The sequence below is a fragment of the Cervus canadensis genome, chromosome 23, assembly GCF_019320065.1.
Source record: "Cervus canadensis isolate Bull #8, Minnesota chromosome 23, ASM1932006v1, whole genome shotgun sequence".
Lineage (NCBI taxonomy): Eukaryota > Metazoa > Chordata > Mammalia > Artiodactyla > Cervidae > Cervus > Cervus canadensis.
Window position 1 is genome coordinate 12,142,044 of NC_057408.1, and position 25,619 is coordinate 12,167,662.

Genomic DNA, 25,619 nt, shown 5'->3' on the forward strand with positions numbered 1-25,619 from the left:
TGTTACATTTTTTTTCCCCGTTACGAAGGGAATCAACCCCATTTACTGGAAATATAGGGGGTAGGAAAGAGAGGAAAAAGAAACCAGCCATAACCCCAGCATGCTACCACAATCATTGTTTTATTCTAACTAGTTCTTTCCAGTGATTTTTCTTTATAGCTGTGATGTTTCACAAATTCATTTCAGTATATGGGCACTTTTGTATCCTGAATATTTAGGGCATTTTTCCTTAGCATTATGAATGAATGTTTTCCACATTATAATAAAAGCTTTATAATCATCCTTTTTAATGGCTCATTGACAAGAATAGCAGCTTATTAAGGCTTCTAAGCTCATTCTCTATTTTTATCTGCTTTATTCAATTATCCTCACTCCCTAGAATAAGTTAAATGGGTACCAAATCCTTGTAGGTAATCTATCAAAACTTGTATTTCTAAGCAAGAGATGGTTAACATGAAAATTCAAAGACTAAAGAAAGGAAAGCAGATGGTGCCAACCCAGGGCAATTTTTTTCCTGGCCTAGAGGATTTGGCACTGGGGCCAAGCCCTAATCCTATGAAACCAACCCTAACATGGGGCCTCCTCATCAATCTTCACGTGGGGCAAATGCTCCCAAAACAGCCATGCTTCCTGATACCACTAGTTTCTCTACTAGAACTATTCATCAGTCAGGTCTCCAAATAAAAAATGCTTGCCAGGACAAAGCCATACTGACAGCACATGTACTCTCAGGCTAAGACTCGATTTTCAAAAAAATAAATCCAGTTCCATTTTTCTGAGCAGACGGCAATGAGTCAGATAAATCCAAATGGAGTCCATCCCAGGTTCAAAACCCGTCTCTCCAGAAATCAAGAAGCAGTCACCGCCACCTGCATGTTGCAAGCCACATTTCACAGAGGAACATTCATTTCCAGATGGATTGGGTTGGCCAGAAAGTTCGTTTGGATTTTCCTGTAACATCGTGCCTGAAGGAACTTTTTGGTCAAGCCAATACAAAAGGACTTCCAGAAGCCACAGGAGGTCTTCTGGATCACTCAGAAACATTCGATGAAATGCCTGAAGTAGTAATTAAGGGGAGAGCATAACTAAAAAAAAAAATTGCCTGATTAAAAAAGGTCATTGATCAAAGCAAGACTACATAAAAAGTAGGAAGTTTTCAGAGACAGAAACCTTAACTAAAGAATTAGAAATACTGTCAGAATCCTGTTATGGAAGACCTAAATCTCTCTACTTTACATGATAAACTCAATAAATGTGCAGATATTAAAAAAAAAGAAAAAAAGTGATTGATACATCAAATATACTGGTGCTGCCACAACATGTGTATAAATAAAGCAACAGATAAATGACCCTCTAGTGGCCTCCAGGAATGAACATGCCTTCACACCTCTGCAGCGAGGCTGCACCTTCCCTGTGTCCTAGGGGGCACACACAGGCCGAGCCAGCTGGGAGATGCGCCGGTCGTCAACCCTTTGTCACATAAATAACCATCTTCTTGCTTAATTTTGAGAGCAGACATGTACATGGTGAGTTGAGGTATATTTTTGAAAGCCAGGCAAAAAGTATAGCTTAGAAAGGTCATAAAATTTTTCTCCAATAACATGGTATACATGTTACCAGACATTTTAAAGGCACATATCCAAAAGAAATCACAATTCAAACTCTTGAGGCACTTTCATAGGGGCTCTGAATAAATATTTAAGGTACACACTAGGCTTCCAAGATTTCTTCCAGTAGCCTTTTGTCTTCTCCTTCCTGTTATAGAAATAATATGCACTAATGTCCAAAAGCAATTTAGAAGTAAAAATGTGCTGACCCCAGAGCCTTGAAAAAGAATGCAAACAAATGTAATTGTGGCTGACATTAGATGATTTACCTATACCTAATGCTACAGAGATTGGCAAAACATTATCCTCCAGCTCCAATTAAATATCTAGGAAACACCACCTAGTAATACTTGCTCAAATCTAGAACACTGAGGAAACCCTAAACTGGGCTTTGGTTTGACCAGGACCAACCCGTAACCAAAATACATATCCACATTTCCAACGTTGTATGGACACCTCTGCTTGCAAAGTGGAAACATCTATCACCTTTGCTGCATTAATAAGAATACTGGCATAGCCATAAAAACAAAGGTTTATTACACAAACACAGAAAGTGACTTAAGGTGCATCGCAGCTCCATTCTACATGCATTAAAGCACTGGACCCTGGAGGCCGCTGCCTTTCACCCACCATTTGTAATTCTCAGGGCACTGGCTAATAACTCAAGGGACAGATGAACCATGAGATCTCAAATAGACTGACCTGAACTCTCGTGTTTAACACAGACAGGCTGGATTTGCCATTCAAATCGAAAGTGATTCACCCTCTCCTCCGGCCCTCGCTCTGCTGGTTCTCAGCGGGGCCGGGCCGCCCCCGCCGTCGGCAGGCAGGCTTACCCGTGGTGGAGCAGCTGTACTGGGGGTACTGCGTGAAGGCGACCGCTCTCTCCAGGCCGTCCCGCTCCATCTCTCCAATCGCTTCCTCTGTTAACGGGTGGACGTACCGGAATCCAATATAGTACTTGTGCGGGGCTGTTAGGAAGCATGTGTGGAAAGGAGAGAGTATTCATCTTGATATACATTCCGAACATAATGCAGTGCCCAGAACAAAGGACAGTTAACCTAATTTCCTGTGAGGCTGATAATGTGGGCAAGGTTAGAATATTCCTTGGATCTTCTCCAGGCTTTCACTGGTAGATGCATTTTTCACCACTCTTTTTCTGTGATCAACCTTCCCCATCACACATATATTTTCATGGAACACGTGGTTTTTAAAACTCAAGCTTCCATGTCTTATTCTCTGCTCTTGGCTAAGACAAGAGAGACTCAAGAGCAAGGAGTCGAGAACTAGCATTTATTTAGTCTATTTAGTCTAGAACTAGCATTTATTAACCTCCTCTATGGACCAGGCACCACAGCAGACACTGCACTTTTTTCTTCTCATCTAAAACCTGTTTTTCAGATAAGGAAACAGACTCTCAGAGGTTAATGAGCCACCCAAAGGCACACCTAGCAGATGGTCCAGATGAGATTTACTGTGGTCGCTTCACCCCAGAGCCTGTGCTCCGTCCATGCCCACCACTTCACCCCAGCCTTCTCATCACCCAAGTCCCCTTCTCCTGCTCCCTCAGACCCCAGGCCACCTCATCTACATGAAAGCTCTGGGATACTCAATAAAAGTTCATTGATAACAAATGATTGAAACGATTCTCCTCACTTACATGAAAAACAAGACCAAACTCAACAACAATGCTTAACTTGGAGGCACTGAGTGGGATTTAAAATCATTCTTCTGGGACTGCTTTGCCAATCCAATGATTAAGACTCTGCTTCCAATGTAGGGAGCATGGGTTCGATCCCTGGTCAGGGAACTAAGACCTCACATGCTGAGTGTGGTGGACAAAAATTAACAATAAAATCATTTTTCTGGCTCCTAAATGTCCCAAGTCAGGGGGTGTCTTTGTATTCCCGTTCCATCACTTTACCAATTCTATCTCCTCCTTTATTATTTTAAAAGCTCCTCAACCAATTTTTTTAGGCATTTATAAAATCATAAAAGGGGAAGCTTCCTAAAGTTACCCAGGGCTTCCCAGGTGACTCAGTGGTAAAGAATCTACCCACCAAGCAGGAGACTCCAGTTCTATTTCCGAATCGGGAAGATCCCCTGAAGAAGGAAACCGCAACCCCCTCCAGTGTTCTTGCCTGGGAAATCTCATGGACAGAGGAGCCTGGTGGGCTGCAGTCCATGGGGTGGCAAAGAGTCAGACACAACTGAACACTCATGCATCCTGTTTACTTGTCTTTTCATAGGATTATACCCAGTTTATACTCAGGGATGAAATTGAAAATACATGACATAAACGTTAAGTCTAGTAAAACCAAGGTCATCTTACTGTCAGGCCTCAGCCAGGGCTGCAGCTAAGAATATGATGCTAAATTGCCACAAGAAAACATTTCAGTTGAAGAGAAGGAAAAGATAATACATTAATTGTGTGTGTGTCTCTGTGTATATACTATAATGTATATTTTATATATGTGTGTGTGTATTATGTATATGAATAAATGTGTATTATATATGTGTATGTGTGTATTATATATATGTATGTGTGTATTATATATGTATTATATATACGTGCATCCCTCAGTAACTTGACCAGGGGACCGAATCAGTGGACCGTGCGGTCAAGAACAGAGGCAGAGTCAACCCGGGGGGTAGCGGCACGTCTGTGCGTGGGGAGGATGGTCTGACTCAATGTTCCCCAGTGCCGACTACAAAAAGAGGAAGGAGGGGACACAAATGAAATCCTGCTCGGCTGCCTGGCCCTTCGAGGCCTCCGATTTTCTGGTCTCTTGCATAAAACATGGTGGCCTGCCGTTAAACACCCCCAGAGGACAGAACCCGATAAGCAAACTCCCAAGGACGGCTTGTTGAAAGATTACGAGGTTCGCGCTAAAACCGTCCACGATCACAGGGTCATCAGGCCCACTTTTCAGGAGCTCTCGGTGCTCTGCGCTGAGGCTGAAGTGGAATTTGCTTTCTGATCTATTTTGAGACAATACAATGATCAGACTGACAGAGCCAGCTCCCCCGAATGCTGTGGGTCACCCGGCTTCTGGCGTTTTCCTTTCCACAGGCTGCCGGGAGTTGAAAGCTGCAGCCTAAAAGCCCAGGGCCCGGGAGTTTCTCAGATGTTACAGACTCAGAGAGGTGGAGAGGCCTCCCTCACAGATAAAGGTGGGGTGGCGACCATATCTGGAGGTGAGACAGAATAAGACACTCTGGAAAGAACAGATAATGCTTTCCAAACGGTCCGCCTGCAAAAACATGTTTCAGAAAAAGTGACAAGGCACTGGGCCTATCCTGAGGAACTAACAAGCCTTCACGGAGGCTCCCAGCTGCCTCGGGGAGAGGAAGGCGGCTCCAGGGGGTCAACCAGCACCCCGTCTAGTGGGCACCACATCCGGCCAGAGCGAGCCCGCAACACGACTTGCTGACCCCGCCTCATCCACCCTCAGAGCAGCCACCCAGTGCGCACTCTGGTGAGAACTACAGAGAAGTTAAAAAAAAAAAAAAAAAAACCCAGAAAAACCATTTTTTTAAACAGTAAAACTTCATTAACCTCCACTCCATTCATTAGCAATGGGCAATAGTTCAAACGTCTGATTCGTACATGACTCTTTGAGAGAAGGGCGTGAAGCTATTACGATGCTTTTTAATTTGTAGCCGATCATGGTGAATAAGAAAAGCTCAAGTCTTCTGAACTTCTATCATGTAACCATGCTAATGCCTCTCAGGATTCTCTGATTTTAATGTTCACAGTGATCCTAGGAGTGGGAGTGTATTATCATCCCCATTTTCCAGATGGGGCTCAGTGAGTTGAGTCATCTGCCTGATCTCACACAACCAGGAATGGGGAAGCCAGCTGAGCCTGAAATGATCCCATTTTGCATCCAATAAAGAATAAAAGTCTTTTACTGAGTAGCACTTACTCAAGAGCTTCACTGAAAGCAGACACAGTGCATATAACTAGATATTGCTTTTAAAATATATTTTACTGTATTCCTTTTTTAAAAACAGGATCATGTATGATCATTCATTTTGGCTGCGCTGGTCTTTGCCGCGGCACGTGGGCTTTCTCTGCCTGCGGGGAGCAGGGGCTGCCCTCCAGCTGCTGTGAGCGAGCTTCTCACCGCAGCGGCTTCTCTTGTGGCCGAGCACAGGCTTTAGGTGCACAGCTAAAGAAGCTTCAGGAGCTGTAGGCCCTGGGCTTAGGCTGCTCCGAGGCAGGTGGAACCTTCCGGGACCAGGAATAGAACCTGCGTCCCCTGCACTGGCAGGCGGATCTCTAACCACTAGACCACCAGGGAAGCCCTAAAAATGTATTTTAGATTTTAACTTTTCATGAACTGAAATGACTACACCTCTCATCTGTATTCCTTCTGTATTCCTTAAATGACTGCGGTGCAGTCTAACTCTGTGAAACGGATTCCAATTTATATTACCTCGTGGAGCGCGCTGTGTTAGGCAATACTCAAGTCTGTGCAGAGCCTGTGCAAGCCTCAAACTTTCTATCCTGGCTACCAAGCAACAACTGTTTGCCCCCCAGACGGGAATATGAAACACTCTTATCTGGTTGTGATCATCACACCTTTTTAATTTTTTCGCCTAAAGAGAGCTTTTCCAAATATACATGAACAAATAGACACAGTTCAGAAATAAAGTTTATAATTTTACAGGATAAAAACTGTAAGAAGGGAGGAAAGAGATGCAGAGACAGGGAAGCAGGAAGGAGGGAGGCAGGGAGGGAACCCCTGCTAGTCCCCAAGGCGGCGGAGGGCCCACTGCCAGCTTCGGGTCCACCCGGCGAAGTGTGGCCAGCGGGACAAAAAACTTCCAGGTAACCTGGGCGAGCCCTGAGGGAGCCATGGAGCCAAGTCTGGTAATCGTCTTATTAGCCTTTCGTGCAAAGTTCCCCCAAAGAAGCTGCCAAACCTTGAGGCTGTTTACCACATCCTCATCGGCTGGTTTTGTAGAGAATCGCTCCACTAAGGCTTCAGAAGATTTTCCTCTTGGCCCCTGGAGCAGACTGGCCTTGGAGCGGCAAGGCCGCATGAGACCAGAAGCTTCTCGTGAGTAGAAGCCATGTGTTTCCACTTTGAGTAGCAGCATCACCAGGGCAGGGCCCTGGCCAGGCCACTGATGAGTGAATGTGTGGGTGGTCGTGGGCCTCCTTAAACACCCCTCCGCCCCCAGGGCAGGCCTGCTGGAATGACGAGATGGCCATCTACCACGCAGGAGAAAGGCAGAATTGAACTTGTCTGCCTCAGAGAGTCCCAAGCATGGGCCGCAGGGGCTGGTGACATGCCCGAGGGTCAACACCAGGTGTCTGACAGCGAGTAGGTCATTGCTGTTCAGTCTCTAAGTCATGTCTGACTCCTGGTGAACCCACGGATGGCAGCACGCCAGGCTCCTCTGTCCTCCACCGTCTCCCAGAGTTTGCTCAAGTTCACGTCCACTGAGTCGGTGATGCCATCTAAGCATCCCATCCTCTGCCGCCTTCTCTCTTTGCCTTCAACCTTTCCCCGCCTCAGGGTCTAGGACCCCGATAATCAGGGAATGGGACACTGGGGTAAATCCAGGTCATTCTATGGGGCTCCTTCCAGGCCGCCCCAGGAGGTGGAGACCACGGCTGACCCTCTGGGCCTGGACAAGCCCGCAGCCTCAGCACAAAGAGGGGATGAGGACGATGCATGGGTGTTCCTTCTCCAAGGCTGACGGCTGCACTGGGGCCTTCGGCGACGGGCGCTGGACTAAGATGTCAACAGGGCAAGCGGAGTCTTCCCAGCACCTCTGTCCACTGAGGGCAGCACAGCAACTGCAGACCCGGTTCACCCCGAACCTTCACTGCGATAAACTGTTAATGCCTAGGAGTGTGTTCTCTAGGTAGGTGTGTGAGGCGACGTCAGTCAAGTTCCCCTCACCGGACAATTTAAAAGACACCCTGTGTCACACGTGGCTGACCGTGTCAGGGCCCTGCAGCCACAAGCGAAGGGAGCGAGCAAAGCGAACAGTCAAAGCGCAACCGAGCAACTTTCCAAGTGAGAAGCTCCGCCAAGCATGGGAGCCTTTGGTCCCACATGTGACGCAAACCCGTGGGTTCTAAGAGTAATTCGAGATGACACTCAGTGAGATGCTCTCGATCCTGCCTAGCAGGCCTCCCTCCTTGACGGTCCCCACTATGTCTCACTCCTGTCCTGATTCTGAACCTTAAACTGCAACAATGAACACATTTCATGTATCCTAAGATGCACATTTTTAAACATCTTGCATTGGTCTACAGCAGACGCTGTCTTAAAATTAACTGGCAGAGGTCTTATGTCTTTGTGAATCCATGGACAGAGGAGCCTGGTGGGCTACAGTCCATAGGGTCACAAAGAGTCAGACTCGACTGAGCAACTCAGTGAATTAGTTCTGTGTGGATGGCTAATTAGATCAGCCACTAGAGCAGAATCAGCAGCTGTCACTGCGGCCATGAGCCTCTATGCAACTTTCAGCAACCGCTTTCAGCTCTTGGCAACACCCTCGTTGTGAGTCATTTAAGTGCCTTGTCATGCATGGCATTAAAAAGAGGGTTGCGTATGTCTGGTGGCTGTTCTCTGAGAACCTCTAACACAAGTTACAGTGCACACATGAAACGTTAACTGCACAAAGGAACTCAAAGTGCTGTATTTAACTGCGTTCAAGACACCATTGGTTGCAGGTTGCACCGTTGTTTTTTCATAATGTGCCCACGTGCATGCTAAGTCACTTCAGTCGTGTCCAGCTCTTTGTGACCCTATGGACTGTAGCCCACCAGGCTCCTCTGTCCATGGGATTCTCCAGGCAAGAAGACTGGACTGGGTTGCCATGCCCTCCTCCAGGGGAATCTTCCCGATCCAGGGATCAAACTCACATCTCTTATGTCTCCTGCACTGGCAGGCAGGTTCTTTACCACTAGCACCATCTGGGAAGCAGCAGCCTCAACCCATTTCCCAAAGATTTCTTTCTTCCCAGAACGATGATATGTGCCTCTTTTTTTTTTTCACAGTTGGAGGTGTGAATGCCAACTTCATTTTGAGGCTAATGTTCTAAAACCTTAGTTTTCCCTTGTAACATAAGGAAGCAGCAGAAAGACTATACAGCTGAGGACAGAGGATAACGATAATGCCAGAGAACTGAGGTCGGCGGCCAGGCCATCATGTAGGAACCCCCTCAAATGGAGAGCTGCTGGCACCCAGAACTGCATTTGGCATCCAATAATGCTGTGAATTTCATAACTACCCCTTGAAAGAACAAGGTAGTGGGACGTGAGTTGAGAAATGCCCTACCTGTGTGCGGGGACAGCTCGTCCAGCAGCTTCACCATGCCTTCCCCCTGCTTGGAGGTCCACATCTTGATGGGCGAGCCGCCTCCGATCCTGCGGTACTGCTCCTGAATTTTGGGGGTTCGGCGTTTGGCGATGAATGGTCCCAGCTTACTAAATCATTGAACATTGAAATCATTTTATTCCAGCTTAAGCAACCTCAGAAACATTTTCTACTTGATTAAGAAAAAAAAAGCCAAAATTTAAAAAGAGCCTAATAAAATCAAGCCTTTAGAAGGCTTGATTAGAAGCTCAAGGTCACTGACTCCAGCCAGCTCCTTCGACACAGATTAGAGAGAGAGAACCTGACGGACTCCAGGGAGTAGCCTCCTCTGCCCCACAAGTGGCTCTAGCAGCAGGATCCCCACCATCCGTGCAGAGCCTGTGTGCCGGCCACTAACTTAACCCCTCTTGATCCTGCACCTAATAAGAACTGGCACAACAAGACATTTGGCACGCACAGCCCTCTTAATTTAAGAAAATGCATATTAACCCCATGATATACTTGCCCACGTGAGCAAAGATGTATGGGCAAGCAAGTTCATTGTTAACACTGAAGACAATCCAAGTGTCCATCAGTGAGGCACTGGTTAAATAAATGAAGGTATGACCATACCATGCAGTTCTACGTAGTCGTGAAAACCGAATGAGCAAGATCTATACCATCTGTTACAGAATAATCTCCAAGATACATTATTAGGTTTCAGAAAAAAATAGCAAAGTGACAAATAACAAACATGAACCCATTCACATTTGTGTAAAAGGGGGGGATTGTGTATGTGTGTGTGTATATTCTCGGATGTCCATGGACAATTTCTGGACCTCATAGCACTTACCTCTGGGGTGGGTAAGTGGAAGGCTAGAGTCCAAGGGGAAAGAGGCACTCACTTTTTACTGTAAATACTTTCTAACTGTTTGCATTTTTATCATATGCATGCACAATTTTTTTTATTTAAAAACCCTATTTTAAAGAAAAAGGAAAGGGCTGCCCTGGTGGTTTAGTGGTAAATCCCACTGCCAATGCAGGAAACACGGGTTTAATCCCCAGGCCAGGAAGATCCCACATGCCACAGAGCAGCTAAGTCTGTGCGCCACCACTACCGAGCCTGTGCGCTAGAGCCCAGGAGCCGCAACTCCTGAGCCCACATTCCACAACTCCTGCAGCCCAAGGACCCTGGCGCCCATGCTCAGCAACAAAAGCCACTGCAATGAGAAGCCTGCGCGCTGCAACTAGAAACGCTTGCTGCAACTACAGAAAAGCCTGTGTGGCAACAGAGACCCAGCACAGCCAAAAATAAATACAGTTATTTTTAAAAGACAAAGAAAAAGGAGAGAAGGAAGAAGGGAAGAAAGAATGAAAGGAAGGGAAGAAGGACAGCAAGAATCCACCTTCACGATGCAAACGAATAATACTCATTGCTTCTCTGAGTGTCAGCCAGTCGTCAAGTACCAAGCACAAATCTGTCTTCAAAGATCTTTAAAGGTCCTTCTGCAGTGTGTCCAGACCACCGCAATTTCCAGAGCTCTGGGGAGGAAAGGGCTCAGGGGAAAATCCCTACTGACTGGCTATCTCTCTCCCCTACAGATATTCTGATATCACAGCTTTCTCATAGCCAACAGAAAATAATAATGCTGCTCCAGCCCTAACCAATATGCACTAAAACCATTTTTTTTTTCTTTTGGAAACTACAGAAATGAGATCCAGGGAGGGCAAAATGCACCGCACAGGTAACAGATAAGGACAGGCATCCACACGCATCTTACTTTTGGATAGGGAGTGTCATGAGGTCTTGATCCAAGAAGAGCCTCTGAAGGAAGTCCTGAACTTCTTCGACGGTTTCGGGGCCTCCCATGTTCAGCATCAATATTCCAGTCTTCGGCTTCCTGCATAAAACAAAAGGTAACAGTGGGTTTGAAGTACTTCTCGTTTTCCTCTAGGGTAGACTCTAGGTCCAGCCGGCAGATTCTCACTTCGTCTGTCCAATGCAAAGACGAAAACAGCGGGTGGCAGGTCTTGTCACGGTCATCGCAGTGAACGCAAGGGGCCGGGGCCACTCAGTCCCCGTCCCGGTTCAGGCTCTGACCTTCACCTCCGAGCTCCACCCCGGCCCCTGGACGTAACTGGGCGCCCAGTGTTTCTCTATTAAATTGCCAGCTCTGAACAAAGACCCCGCTCTTTGGGGACTGAGGGTCAAGGTATACACCTAAAATTGTCCTGTTCACAAGACTGCCTCATGACTACACAGGTTACCTGATCTCTCCAGGCTTAAGTCTCCTCGTCCGTAAAACAGAGGGCTCACCAGTTACCTCAGGAGGTTACTTGGAGGATTAAGCGGATAACGCACACGGTCACTTAGCAGGAGCCGGCACGTAGGTTGGTTCCATTCTACATAGAGGGGCTGTGGGCTTCCCTAGCATTTTAAACCTCCACAGTAAACTACTAGGCCAGCTCTCTCTCTAAATAAATACGCTTCTCTTTGGTTAATTATTATATTATTACTGACTTAAGTTATTTCCTGCTACTCTGCTTCCTTCTCCAGAGCCTGCTGGGACTCCTTTTCAGCGCCTCCTGCTGTGATGAACTAAATTTCTCACTTTCCCCTCACCTCTCCATCCTTCACCTGAAACCCAACTACTTAAGCAACTCCTATGAAACACCAGTCTAAATTACTCAAGTAAGTTCCGAGCTAAAGAGTCAACTATTACTGAATGAGCAAAGAGAAACAAAAAAGAAAGTCAAGCAGCTTCTGGGAAATTTTTTTAAAAAGGACTGTACAAAAATATAACATGTGCACAAGGTTAGGCAACCGTTACAGCTTTCTAATTCCTAAATATTTTTGTCACCCTCAAAAAACTCTCATACCCGTCACTAGTCCCCATTCCCCCTGGCCCTCACCCCTGGCAAGCTCTAATCTACTTATGGATTTGCCTGTTCATAGGAATAGAATCATTCCTGGCCTATTGGCCTAAATAATATTATATGTGGTTTTCTGTGTCTGGTTTTTCACTCAGCATAAAATTTGCAAGGCTCATTCATGCTGTAGCACGAATCAGTACTTCTTTCCTTTTTATGGCTAAATAGTATTCCATCACATGGACATCCTCTCTACTCACTCTTGATAAAGTGACTGAGAAATAAGCAGCCTCACGTTTATTTAAAACGCCGTTATTACAAACGCTGAGGGGTCTACTTTCTCAGTCTCCTTCGCCAAAACCACCTCCGGCTAAAGCAGTGACTGGCGCAATCCTGCTGAGATGGCTCTCGTTTGGAAGATTGCTCATAAAGGGTTCTAAAGCTAATCATATCATGATGACAGTTTAACAGCAATTTTTAAAAAAAAGTGTTAATCATATTTGGCAATCATTTTAGGCAATAGAGTGGGTCAAATTTATACAAGTGGAAACTGTTTTCTTGATCGAACACACTTTAGATGGATGAAGTAGATATCTGAATTTTCGACCTAAATTTTCAAAATAAGAACCATTTCCTGGGGAAAGGGAAGAGCTGCATTACAACAAAGTCAAGGATTTTCTCATTTAGACCCCACTCCATAGATTAACCAAGGTCACTTTTCCCACCACTGTCAGGCCAGGGTTTCTTGACCTCGACCCTGCTAACGCTGGTAGCTGGGTAATCCTTTGTTATGGGGCTGACCTGTGTATTGGAGGAGGTTGAGTGGCTACCTTGGCTTCCAGTTACTAGACGGTATTTGCACACACTGCACCCCAGCCGTGACAACCAAAACCGTCTCTAGCCATTGCCAAATATGTCCCAGGGGACAAAAATACCCACTCCCCACTCTCTGTTCAGAACCACTATGTTAGAGAAAGGGGGTTTAATCTCCTTTTACCAAACCAGACAACTACTTTGAAGTTACTGTTCCATAACTTCTCCACACCCTCTGACCAGAAGTCATATCAATGAATTAACAAACCTGTGTTTAGTTTTCTTTTCTTGATACCTGAAAATTCCAGATTCATTATATTGTGAAACTTATTTTCTCTTAATCTTTCTCCTTAGGCCACTGGAGTTCTCCTGGGATTCTGTCTTTCACCCTCAAAAAGCTGTGACTCACAATAAATTAAGAGCATTTTTCTGTGGATTGCTGCCAGTTAACAGATTACTGGTTAAGAGACTTACCTAAGCCACAGAGGGTATCAATGTGCAAACGGGATTTAGAACTGTTTTTCATCTATAACACCTGAGCTCAGAACAAGAGTGGTTTTAAATGGGATGTTACTCTGTCCTGCAAAACCATGTTTTTGCAAACCATGTTGATCTTATACATGAAAGAGACACACGATGTGAAAACACCTAAATACGCGTGCACTTAATTCAAAACTGTGCTGTGCATGATGAATGGAGCATTAGGAAGCCCTAGTCTGACACCCTTTATTCCCAAACGTGAAGAGCAAAGCTTTAGTCAAGGGTCACCATCTCCTCTCCCCTCCAGACACAGCACATCTGAGACCAAGGTCTGATTGGCCAAGTTCCCTTTGTTTGAATGGAAAAGTGTTCATGGCAAACATATTCAAAGTTTCTCATTTGAAAAGTTTGCCACATTCTGCCATTTCTATTCTTGACTTCTCAAAATAGAAGGTTTTTCCTTTGAACTATTAATTGGACAAAACCAAAATTGAAGCTCATCAATTAATAAAGGAACAAAATAATTCTACTCTGCTGTATATAATCGGCATCAAGATAAAAAAAATACAAATACCAGCTCTTCATTAAATCCCCTAGATGTAATTGGCCAGAGAATCTATGCTGCCTCTAGAACAGGGTTTGGCAAACTCCAGTCCATTGGCCAAATTTGACCCCATGCCCCCTGACTGCTTTTGTAAATAAAGTTTTTTATTGGAATAGAGTTCCACTCATTTGTTTACATATCACCAGTGGCTGCTCTCACATTGCAATGGGAAAAGTGAAGAGCAGTAAATAAGACCGAGTGGCCCGTGAAGCCTGAAAAATCGCTCAGGGCTTTGCCGACAAATTTGTACTGCAGTGTTGTCTAGTGTAGTCCGAGCACTAGGCAGCACAAGGCCTTCATCACATCTGGCATCAGAATGACTCGCAAAGACACCACTTCATTGTCGTTGTTCAGTTGCTAAGTAATGTCTGACTCTTTGAGACACCATGGACTACAGCACTCCAGGCTTCCCTGCCGGGGTCCAGCCCCAGCAGGATCCAGGGGAACCCTCAGGATGAACGGCATCGGCGAGAGAAGACAGACAGACACACACACACAGACGTTGCATAGAAGAGGTAGCTTTTTTTTTTATTTTTAGGATAGCTCAGTTTTTATAGAATGAATGTTACCTCCCCCTTAAGTCACCACATATTACATCAGGTATTGGTTTATGCTTCTGTCAATATTTTTTTCCCCATGTTTTTCCCCTAAGCATTCATCTAGAATGTTTCCAATTACAGAGTTTATACTTAAATATCCCATACATAATCTTCTTGCTTCAATGGTGTAACATTCTCACTCTAACAAACACAATGTTTCATAAATCTCAGATATAGTGTAAATTCTTTGGACAATAAAACAATACATGGGAAGGGTTACAGTAACATGTTTGACATTTCTGAAAATAGTACCATGAGAAAAACCTGATATTTTTCTTTACCTGAAACCACAAAATCTCAATTTACAACGATTAACTATTAAACAGCAAAAACACCTCTAAAGCAGCAAAACACCTCTATTAATAGTAAGATAATGGCAGTAAAGCTGGTTAATATAAGTCTTCTATTAAAATCCTATATACCCCATTTTCTAATTTTACAAAAATACCCATAATATCCCATGTTGTTTAAAAAAAGGGAAACAATGAACAAGTAGCAGCAAGGAAATAGCAATAGTAAAAACCCTTTCAACCACGGAGCAAGTAAACTAAAGCAGTACATCTACTTCTAAATCTAAACACCTCTACTCTTTTCTATTCTAGAACATTATAATCTTTTACGCAAGCAGCCAAACTATACCTGTGGCCTTTTCTTTTATGACTTGATGTTTATGGTCGTGTCCTGAGCCAGAGCAATCTTAAGCATTTCCAAAAAGGCTTGGATTTTTCCAGCGAGGCCTTATTACTATAAATTATCATTTCCAAAAATTAATAGAAAGCCCAACAACAGTAAGACAAAAGGAAGAAAGGGACATACCAGGCCCCTGGGACAACCTCAAGGGGAAGAGCTGCCTTGCAGGTTCCTTTCTCGTCCCGGCAGCTCCCAACACTTCCCTGTCCTTCACAAGCTCCTGGAGTTCGCTCAAATTCATATCCATTGAGTCAGTGATACCCTCCAACCATCTCATCCTTTGCCACCCCTTTCTCCTGCCTTCAATCTTTCCCAGCATCAGGGTCTTTTCCAGTGAGTCAGCTCTTCACATCAAGTGGCCAAAGTATTGGAGCTTCAGCTTCAGCATCAGTCCTTCCAATGAATATTCAGGGTTGATTTCCTTTAGGATTGACTGGTTTGATCTCCTTGAAGTCCAAGGGACTCTCAAGAGTCTTCTCCAACACAATTCAAAAGCATCAATTCTTCAGTACTCAGCCTTCTTTATGGTCCAACTCTCACATCCGTACAAGACTACTCGAAAAACCATAGCTTTGACTATACAGACCTTTGTCGGCAAAGTGATGTCTCTGCTTCTTAATATGCTGTCTAGGTTGGTCACAGCTTTCCTTCTAAAGAGCAAGTGTCTTTTAATTTCATGGCAGCACTCACTTCATTATTTCTTTTTTTTTAAATGGTGACTTTTAAAAAACTAATTTATTTTTGGCTGTGCTGGGCCTTTGTTGCTGAGCGCAGTCTTTCTCCAGCTGCTGAGGTGGGGGGCTCCTCTTCAGCTGGGGTGCACAGGCTTGTCACTGGCGGCCCCTCTCGCTGCGGAGCAGGGCTCCAGGCGCACGGGTTTCACCAGCTGTGGTGTGTGGGCTCAGTGGCTGTGGCACACGGGCTTAGCTGCGGCTCAGCATGTGAGATCTCCCCAGACCAGGGACTGAACCCGTGTCCCCTGCATCACCAGGAGGGTTCTCAACTACCGGAGCACCAGAGGAGCCCCATCATCTCTTGTATTCAAATACCAGAAATAACCAATGCTCTATAACATGGATAAATCATGATTTAATGAAATACTCTTGAGTGAGCAAAAGTCGCTCAGTCATGTCCGACTCTTTGCGACCCCATGGATTGTAGCCAACCAGGTTCCTCTGTCCACGGAATTCTCCAGGCCAGAATACTGGAGTGGGCAGCCATTGCCTTTTCCAAGGGATCTTCCCAACCCAGGGATCAAACCCAGGTCTCCCAATTGCAGGCTGATTCTTTACTGTCTGAGCCACCAAGGAAGCCCAAGAATACTGGAGTGGGTAGCCCATCCCTTCTCCAGCAGATTTTCCCAACCCAAGAATCAAACCAAGGTGTCCTGCATTGCAGGCAGTTTCTTTACCAGCTGAGCTACCAGGAAATACTCTTAGGCTATTAAAATAATGTAAACTTTTAATAGTTATATTATTATATTATAATATATTATTAAACAGTCATATTATTAAACAAAAACAGGAAGTTATAAAAATGTATGCAGCATTATCACATTTTGATAAATATATACTGAGTAAATATTAATAGATACAAGTATAGAGACAAAATACTGGGTGGTGAGATTATCAGGGTTTTTTATTTTTCTGTCTGTATTTTCCAAAATGAACTGATTTCTTTTCTATAAATATGATATAAAGTTACTAGAATTTGGGAGTTTTTTTAGATTTTTTTAATTCAATTTTAATCATTTAATCTTAAGGCTATTTATGTTGTTGACTTTGGCCACTAGGATAACAGAGTAAAAAAATACTTTTTCTCCCAGGGTTCCACATCCAATCAGTTCCTCAGGTTACACCAAACCCTAACACCTCTCCTCCTAGGTAGCTAGCATCCACTGGTATTTAGGTCAGGAAAAAAGGAAATCCTTATGAGTATGTAAAGTCGGACTCATACCTGTTCCCCGGCTGAGCGCGAGGCTGGGGGCTTCCGGCACGCTGCGCGGTGTCCGCGGCGGCCGCCGCTGTGGCCGCACCCGGCTGGCACCTCCGCGGCTGACAGGCCCTTGAGCCGCCGAACAGCACTGTGAGAAAATTAGAGCATGAAATCTCGCTGGAAAGTAATTTCTTTTGAAGAGGCCCTCAGAGCATAATTCCCGGGTTTACAGTTTAAAGGGATGCTACAGCAGAGGCGATTTCCCCAGCATTTCTCTGCAGGCGGGTGAAGGCTCTCCAGCCCCGTCTGAGGGGACGGGGAGGTGGCCCCTGGGATGGCGTTCACAGCCGCCTGCACGGAACCTTCGCGGACGCCTCCTCTCCCGGCTTTGGCTGCCGGTTTTCATGTGATCCCTCAAGAGAATCACTGCATGTTATGATGGCAGCATGCTCCTCATGAAGGTAAGGCTCAGAGCACTGATTAAAGGAGTGGCGTGCATGCGTGCTAAGTCGCTTCAGCCGTGTCCAGCTCTTTGCGACCCCATGGACTGCAGCCCGCCAGGCTCCTCTGTCCATGGGAATCTCCAGGTAAAAACACCAGAGTGGGTTGCTGTGCCCTCTTCCGGGGGATCTTCCCGACCCAGGGGTCGAACTCGCGTCTCTCATGTCTCCTGCACTGGCAGGCGGGTTCTTTGCCATTAGCGCCATCTGGGAAGCTAGGCCAGTTTTCCACAATGACATAGATCTCATATGCACCTACGAGCCTTCTCCAATACAGCACTGGGACTGAGAACCCCAGGCTTGAGCCTGCACTCTGACAAGCTGGGGGAATCCCTGTTTTCAAAGGCTGATTCTGGCCCTCCTCCTCCTCCACTCCACTCCACGGGGTATGCCATCTGTACCGTCAAGGATTCATGGACTCCCAGAGCCCCCCCACCATTTCTGACCAGACGCCCAGTGCCCAGGACCCCAAATTCCCTGACTCCAAAGCCCCACTTCCAGGGTCTGCAGGCCTCTTTTCAGCATCCATCCTCCTGAGGGTGGACTGCACCATCAGTATAAGTCATTCTTGACCTGAAGGGTAGCCAGCGGGTGGCTGCTCACGGGGTCAAGAGTGGAACTTGAACATGAACACTGGAGTAGGCACAAGACTCTTCAGCATGCCAGCAGGCCGGGCATGGAGAGAGAAGAAGGGAGGTCTGCCCAGCAGAGGCAACTTGCTCAAGGCCCTGGCATTTACACGGCAACTGTGAAGAGCTCAAGAGTTCACCCTTCCAGCCATTAGCAAGGTCTGTTCTATTTGTCAGCATAGCAGAACAGAACATAAAACAGTCCGCTCACTGGCTGTATACAGGTCTTGTCCTGAGCACCACAAGACTTAGTCGTGGGCCTGGAAAGCCCATCTGAGTGGAGGAGGGCACGGGCCATACCCCGTTACGGCATGGAACGTGTTCATCCTTAAACAACACGGAGAGAAGTGAAAGGGAAGCCACGCAGAAGGTGCTGAAGCTGGCAGTGCGGGACAGTGGTTACTACCGTGCCCCACAGCATACACATGACTTCCCCACCCCACTCTCAAACCAGCAGTTCTCAAACCAGCAGTTCTCAAACCAACGTGAGAGCAATCTCCTTCTAGCCGCCTCCCACTTATGAGTCAAAGGCGTTCTGGTGAGGGACTCGGGCTGTGGACCAGCAGGTGGGACTCGTGACAATTCTGCCACTGACTCGTAACAGAACTGGGGCTGGCTTGTAATCTTTCTGACCCTTACTTTCCTATACCAAAAAATGATGACACCCTGCTATCCATAGCCTCCTGGTAAACATTACAGCTGGTAAAACATTACAGACCAGTGGAGTATTTTGCACAACCGCCTGCAGGTGGTGCTAGCGGTAAAGAATCCGCCTGCCAATGCAGGAGCCTTAAAGACACCTGGGTTTGATCCCTGGGTTGGGAAGATCTCCGGGAGAAGGAAATGTCACCCCACTCCAGGATTCTTGCCTGAAAAACCTCACGGACAGAGGAGCCTGGTGGGCTACAGCCCAGGGAGTCGCAAAGAGTCAGACACGACTGAGCATGCATACATACATGTAATTAGAGCCGGTATCATTTTCTTTCGTGTCTAGAGCATTGGGGCTGCACCTGCTCCAATTTTTTTTTTAAATTTTAATCACCTGGCATGTCTATAAAACATAGGAGAATGATATTTCCCGGCCAGTTAGATTTCCAGCTGTCCAGATTATGCACACGCTCAGCAGAGCTAATAACGTGAGCTTGAGCCAAATCCTTAACTCTAAGCAGAAGTGCAAAGACTGAAATGAAGAAGTGCAACCCCACTCAAACGAGGTCTCAAACCAACTCCCATCTCCTTGTTTTAGATAAGCCCGATTCTGAACCGCATGATGAGGCCTAAGCAGGCTCTCAGTCAAGCCACCATGTCCCCAGTTCCTTATACGAATGAGGTTATATCAGATTCTATGGGGTATCAGAATGGAAATTTGGCATTACACAATTTGACTTTTGGTATTATTATAAGATTTCCTCCTGCAAACTTTAAAAGGGGATGGGGTAGGGGTGGGCAAAAAGGGTGAGAGTCTCTATCTAGTACATTAGTATTTCTTAGAACAATTTGGGAGCTGGGAGCTTTTTGAGCTGCTACACTATTGCCATGCCCTCTACTTACAAAATTCTCCTCTCTGAGGTGAAACACATTCTCAAAGAAGGGTGATGCTACTAAAAAAAAAAAAAAAAAAAAAGGATCCTTTCTGCTCAGGACGTAGGGTTAACACACCCACCTCTCAAGGACTTCTCTAAAACACTCCTATCAGAGTTCCCTAGTGGTCCAGTAGTAAAGAATTCCCCTGGCAACCCAGGGGACATGGGTTCCATCCCTGGTTCGGGAAGATCCCACAGGTCTCGGGGCAAGTAAGCCTGTGCTCCACAGCTAGAGAGGAGCCCCCGCTAACCACAACCAGAGAACGCCTACAGCACAGCCAAATATCAACCATCAATAACTTAAAAACAAATAAAACAATCCTCTCCCCAATGATCTGAAGACTCTAGAAAAGCAGTGTGTCTCCTGCTTAATGATTAGTATGCATCTATCTAAAGGAGTTTAATTATTCAAAGAACAAAATGAGACTTCTGAATATACTCAGCTAACTGCTTAAGAGAAACTCAAAGGCACAGGAAGCATCATCTGGTGTAGAGAGTGTGTTCTGAGCTAGAGAGATCCAAGTAGAAATTCCAGACAGGACCAAACAAAGTTATGTGACAGTACTTGGGCAACTCACTGAGCTACTCCAAGCCTCACTTTTCTACATCTGTAAAATAGCGATGAGGCCAAACTTTCAGGGCAGTTGTAACGATTAGGAAAATTTTTAGAAATCTATATCCAGCCTGAAAAACAGTGCCAGGCACAATGCAAGTAATTAAGCAAGAAGTAAGAACACTCAGTAGTAAGGACTGGCCCACTCATAAACTAAGACCAGGTGATTTTAACCCTACTCTTGCCATGGACAACTGGTCTACCTTTGGAAAGCCTACAGACAATAAAAGCTATAAAACCAAGGGACACGCAGAAGAGAAGATGACATAAGAAAACAAAACTTCATCAATTCCTGGACACGCCAAATACATGAATCATTCAAAAGTACACCTGTGACTTAAGAAGTTCATGAGTATTAACTGGTCCCCCCAAACCACATTATTTAATATTTTGGATGCCTGGTGGTGGTATACAGGAGGGTAGAAAACGAGGTACACAAGTACCTAACACCGCTCTTTTCTACCACATAGGAGATGAGGATTCTTTTAAAAGGTCCTTATAAATAAGTGTATCATTTTAAAAATTAACAGAAATAAGGTTCTATTTTATAACTACTAATAAGCACTTAACAGTTCTTTTCTTAAAGCCTCCTTTATCTATCTGATATGGGAGCCAAAATGTTCTAATGTATTAAACACTGATATATATATATATTTTTTTTATTATTCTAGATTTTTTTTTTCTAATTACAAAAGACATATATGCCTAACATAGAAAATCTGGAAAGGAAAAGGCACAGAGAAACAATAATTATTCTATCAACTTTCTAAAATATACATATACTATATACATATATACCAGGGAGCTTCTTATTAATTCTGTGATATGCTAAAAACACAATATAACACTTTGCTTTTCTACTTTGAGAATTCATTTTGAAAAATATTATTCAATTTTTCCTATCCCAGATGTTAATCCTTTCATATAAAACAAGATAAAGTAGTATGAAAGTGAAAGTGAAAATGTTACTCAGTAGTCTCAGACTCTCTTGAGACCCCATGGACTATATAGCCCACCAGGTTCCTCTGTCCATGGGACTCTCCAGACAAAAATACTGGAGTGGGTTGCCATTCCCTTCTCCAGGGCATTTTCCGGACCTAGGGATTAAACCCAAGTGTCCTGTATTGCAGGAGATTCTTTACCATCTGAGCCACCAGAGAAAATCAGTCTGTAATTCAACTGAACTTTAAATCTATTTCTGCTGTGGCTTCTGAATCTTCCAGTTAGTTACTTATAACCTGGACAACAAAGCATTTAAAGATCCTCAAATTGTTCTCTGACCTCAAATCTAGAGCCTGTCAGACTTTCTTTGCCACTGAAAAGGTCAGTGAAAGAAAAGACTAATTTGACACTTCTTTCAGCCCTGTTACCGGCACTGGGCTCCCTTTTCTTAAAAGATAATGTCTTTCATCTCCCACTGCCCTTACTGACCTGACTGTCATTGGACACTGGGTCCTAACAAAGGCACCTGGAATAACATATGGAGCTCAGAAGGGACTCTCTCCACTCCTTCTCAGTAGGTGCCAGATTGACAAATTAGGGAACTTTAAAAAAAAATTAATAAATCAGGTCTGGGTCCAATCACCATTCAAATGCACTAATCAAGCATCTTAGCAGGTGGCAGCCTTTTATGTAACAGTAACATTTTGAGGGTATCTATGTATTTACTGTGTGCCAGGCCCTGGGCTACAGGCTTTACCTGTAACCAGCTAATCTTCATGGTAAGCCTATGAGGTATTACTTTCTCTGTGTCTGGCAAAGTGAATGCCTCACTCCAGGATTGGGGGTGGGGGGTGGGCAGAAATCGCAGGAATGCTGCAGAGGCTAGCTAGCGTCCCAGCCAGGTGTGTCTGACCAGGGTCCCATCGGCCTATCTTTTGGACCCCATCCTACGTTCACCTCTGTATCAGAAACCCGTGGTGTTCTCAGGGGGTCTTATTTATTCTCCAAATATCTAATTTGGGCTAGAAAACTATTCTCCAAATATCTAATCCTGGGCTAGTATTTTCTAGCCCTGGAGTAGGTCCTGCTGCCACGGACGAGTGAGCACCGGGTGTGCTGCCAGCGGCCAGGGCAGGGCAGCAGTGGGAAAAGTAAGATCTCCGCCACCAGGGAGGGAAGCCCAGGGAGGAGACCTCTGCTGATGCTCCTGACAACGATGCCAACGCCACTGTCTCTGCGGCTGGCCCTTAACGCACTCTGCCCCCGTGATCACAGCCATCCTGAGGCTCTCATTAGTCGTATTTTACAGATGAGATCCAAGACTGAGAAATCTCAGCCCCTGCTCACGGCCACCCACCTGACCCACAGGGCTCCGGAAGCCCTCCCCGCGGCCGCTCAGGGTCCCCGGGTGACCCACGTTGCCCCCCTCTCGCTCCTCCCAGGGGAGGCCCCCTTTCCGGATCCCTTCTCCGCCCCTCTGCGCCCCCCGCCGCCGGTCCGGGACGTTCCCCAGGCTCCTGGGCCCCGGCGTCCGCGGCCCGCTGTCCCCGCCTCGGCGGCGGCCGCCACGGCCCCACTTACGCCGATCGCGGAGCAGGACGCCCGCAGATCGCAGGGCCGCAGCCATGTTTGCGCCGACTGAAAGCGCTCCCGGGGCGGGTTTGGCCCGGGACCCGGGTTCCTCCGGCGGCAGCACAACCAAGAACCCGCCCCGCCAACCGCCTAGCCTGGGAGCCCAGCACCAACCAGACACACCGCCCCACCGTGCGGCCACGCCCCGCTCCCGGCTGCGCGCCCTCTCATTGGCTGGCTGGTGGGGCGTGGTCGGAGGGCGGGACCAGGCGGAGACACGCCCCTCGCTGGCAGCCCGCCCCTCTGCCCGGCGGTTCCCAAAGCAAGGCCCCTGCCTGCTAAGTCGCTTTAGTCGTGTCCGACCTTTGCTGACCCCATGGACCGTAGCCTACCAGGCTCCTCAGTCCATGGGATTCTCCAGGCAAGAATACTGGAGTGGGTTGCTATGTCCTCCCCCAGGGAATCTTCCTGACCCAAGGATCGAACCCATTCCTCTTACCTCCCCCTGCGTTGCAGGCGGGTTTTTTTGTTTTGTTTTTACCACTGGTGCCACCCGGGAAAGCCCCAAGAAAAGGCCCAGGACTGTGCTATTGGTCACCAACCACCAAAAAGCTGTTCCGGTTGCCCTGAAAGAGTGGCCCTGGTTGCAAGCGCCCATCTAACCAAGGCAGGAACTGCAGCAAAGAACTTTCTTGACATTTCCATTACTGTTAGTTACATAGGACAATGCTTTTGCCTCAATGCTCCAGTTTTGTTGCCTAGTTGAAGCACAACTGTGCAGCCCCTGTTTTATTTTGCTTTGAGAAAAGAAATTATTTTATGTCAGACCCTCATGACATAATTATTAAGTCCCTCTGTAGTATCTCTATGCAGCAGAGTTTGACAGCTGGGACCAGAAAGCAAACCTTATGTTGCTAACATAAGGGCTTTAGGAAAAGTGAAGGCCAGTCCGGCAAATGCATTTTTTTGGAGGGCTGGGATAGTGAGGTTCGTCAGTATCATGTCTGCTCACCTTTGCAAGGTGACCGCCAGGCCCCAAACCTACCCACGAAAGAGGTGTCCCTTTCATTTCTAGCCCTTCCTACATTCCCACACCTCTGCCTGCCCTTCCAGTTCTTGCCTTCCAAGTAAGTACATCTCCAAGTACAAGATCAACCTTTGGAACAGAAAGGTGTCAGACACCGTTCTTTCATTCACTGAACAAGTATTGAGCACCTGCTGTGTGCACTGGGGAAACAGCTGTGAACAGAGCAGACAAGGGTCTCACATGGGGATGTCGGGGAAAGACAGAAAACCATCACAGTATGTAGTGTTTGAGGTAACGATGAGGGTTAGAAAGAATGAACGGAGATGGGGAGGGGAGTCTAGTGCAATTGAAACAGATGGTCAGAGAAGTCCTCACTGACACTTAGGCAGAGACCTGAAGAAGTAAGGAGGCAAGCCATGTGGAGCATTCCAAGAAGATGGAGTCTAGATTGAGTGGAAAACTACAGTTTTCTATAGCTAAAATATATGCTTTTGATTAATTAGTTTATTATTAATGATAGTCCTGTTTATGGTTAGAAGCTCAGTGTAAAATGTCAAATGGATTGCCTTTCATACTATGTACATAATCTTTGAATCAAGCAGCAGATGTTTACTGAGAAGTGGACACTGCTTTCCTATATGATTTGCTAACTTTCCATTCTTAGGACAAAAATTATGAGTTTAGTTTGCCCTTTTGGAGAAGGAAATGACAACTCACTCCAGTATTCTTGCCTGAAGAATTTCATGGACAGAGGAGTCTGGCGGGCTACAGTCCGTGGGATCACAGAGTTGGACATGACTGAGCAACTAACATACTTTAGTTTGCCCTTTAAAGAGGTGATCTTGGACTTCCTTGGTGGTCCAGTGGCTAAGACTCCACTTTCCCAATGCAGGGGGCCTGGGTTTGATCCCTGGTCAAGGAATTAGATCCCACACGCTTCAACTAAAGATCCTGCATGCTCCAATGAAGACTGAAGATCTTGCATTCTGCAACTAAGACTCAGCACAAACAAGTATTAATAAATAAGTAAATGTTTTCAAACATTTTTTTAAAAATTGAAAGGTAGTCTTTGTAGATAGTATACTCTTCTACCTAAAGTCTAAACCTATTGCTTTTAAATCAACTACACAAAAAGTCTCTACATTTTGAAATGCTGTGCTGGAGAAAGTATGGACAAGGTCAGAGCGCTAGAAAAGTTCAAGGGTTTCTAACAGCTGAGAGGTGTGGGCTCTTCTCGGCCACTTCTGGGAGGCTCTGGATAAGACACCTCTCCATTCCTGGTGCTGGGCCCCACCTGCTCAGTGAAGATAAGGAGGGTCTTCTGGCCCCTCCCAGGGAAATGCCGCTGATTAGTGACAAGGCATAAAGGTGCCAAATCTCACATAATCAACATTGGGCTGAGTTAAATTTGTATCTGGCCAGAAACAAGAAAGGAGTTACCAAAACATGCTTTATTGAGTGTATCAACATAATAACATTTAAAAAAATGAATTAGCACCATTTCATATATTTTCCTCACATCCTGTATTTTCATTTTTACTGACTTTTAAAACAACTCATTCAAAATTATGTTCATGTATAAAATGCCCCGATACACATATTAAGACTCATAGGTTACAAATGGAAACAGAACTTTATTATTTTTCCCCAAAGAGAGCTTCATGACATTTGTTATTTCTAATCTGTAGCTTGTTTCTTACAAACATCAAATATAACAGCTTTTCAGTGAGTAAATTTTTATGATCTTTTGAATGAAAGCAGATGAAATAAGCTTTGTATGTGTCCTTTCCACAACTGATTGGAAAATACAGCCCTTACATCAGAAACTG

General features: G+C 45.7%; 1 protein-coding gene across 2 annotated transcripts in view; it reads right to left on the reverse strand.

The window, feature by feature from the left end:
* The window catches only part of FECH (ferrochelatase), a 35,624-nt gene extending 12,692 nt beyond the window's left edge, over window positions 1-22,932 (reverse strand). The window contains exons 1-5 of one of the 2 annotated variants that reach the window (XM_043444102.1): window positions 22,773-22,931; window positions 16,946-17,072; window positions 10,714-10,833; window positions 8,915-9,063; window positions 2,444-2,578 (exon numbers count right to left, since the gene is read on the reverse strand). In XM_043444102.1, the coding sequence (XP_043300037.1) occupies window positions 2,444-2,578; window positions 8,915-9,063; window positions 10,714-10,833; window positions 16,946-17,072; window positions 22,773-22,818 (577 nt within the window). In that variant the 5' untranslated portion in view covers window positions 22,819-22,931. Of the gene's footprint in view, window positions 1-2,443; window positions 2,579-8,914; window positions 9,064-10,713; window positions 10,834-16,945; window positions 17,073-22,772 lie in introns of both variants that reach the window. The other variant, XM_043444103.1, reaches the window with a different exon arrangement.
* Between the last annotated feature and the right edge of the window lie 2,687 nt (window positions 22,933-25,619).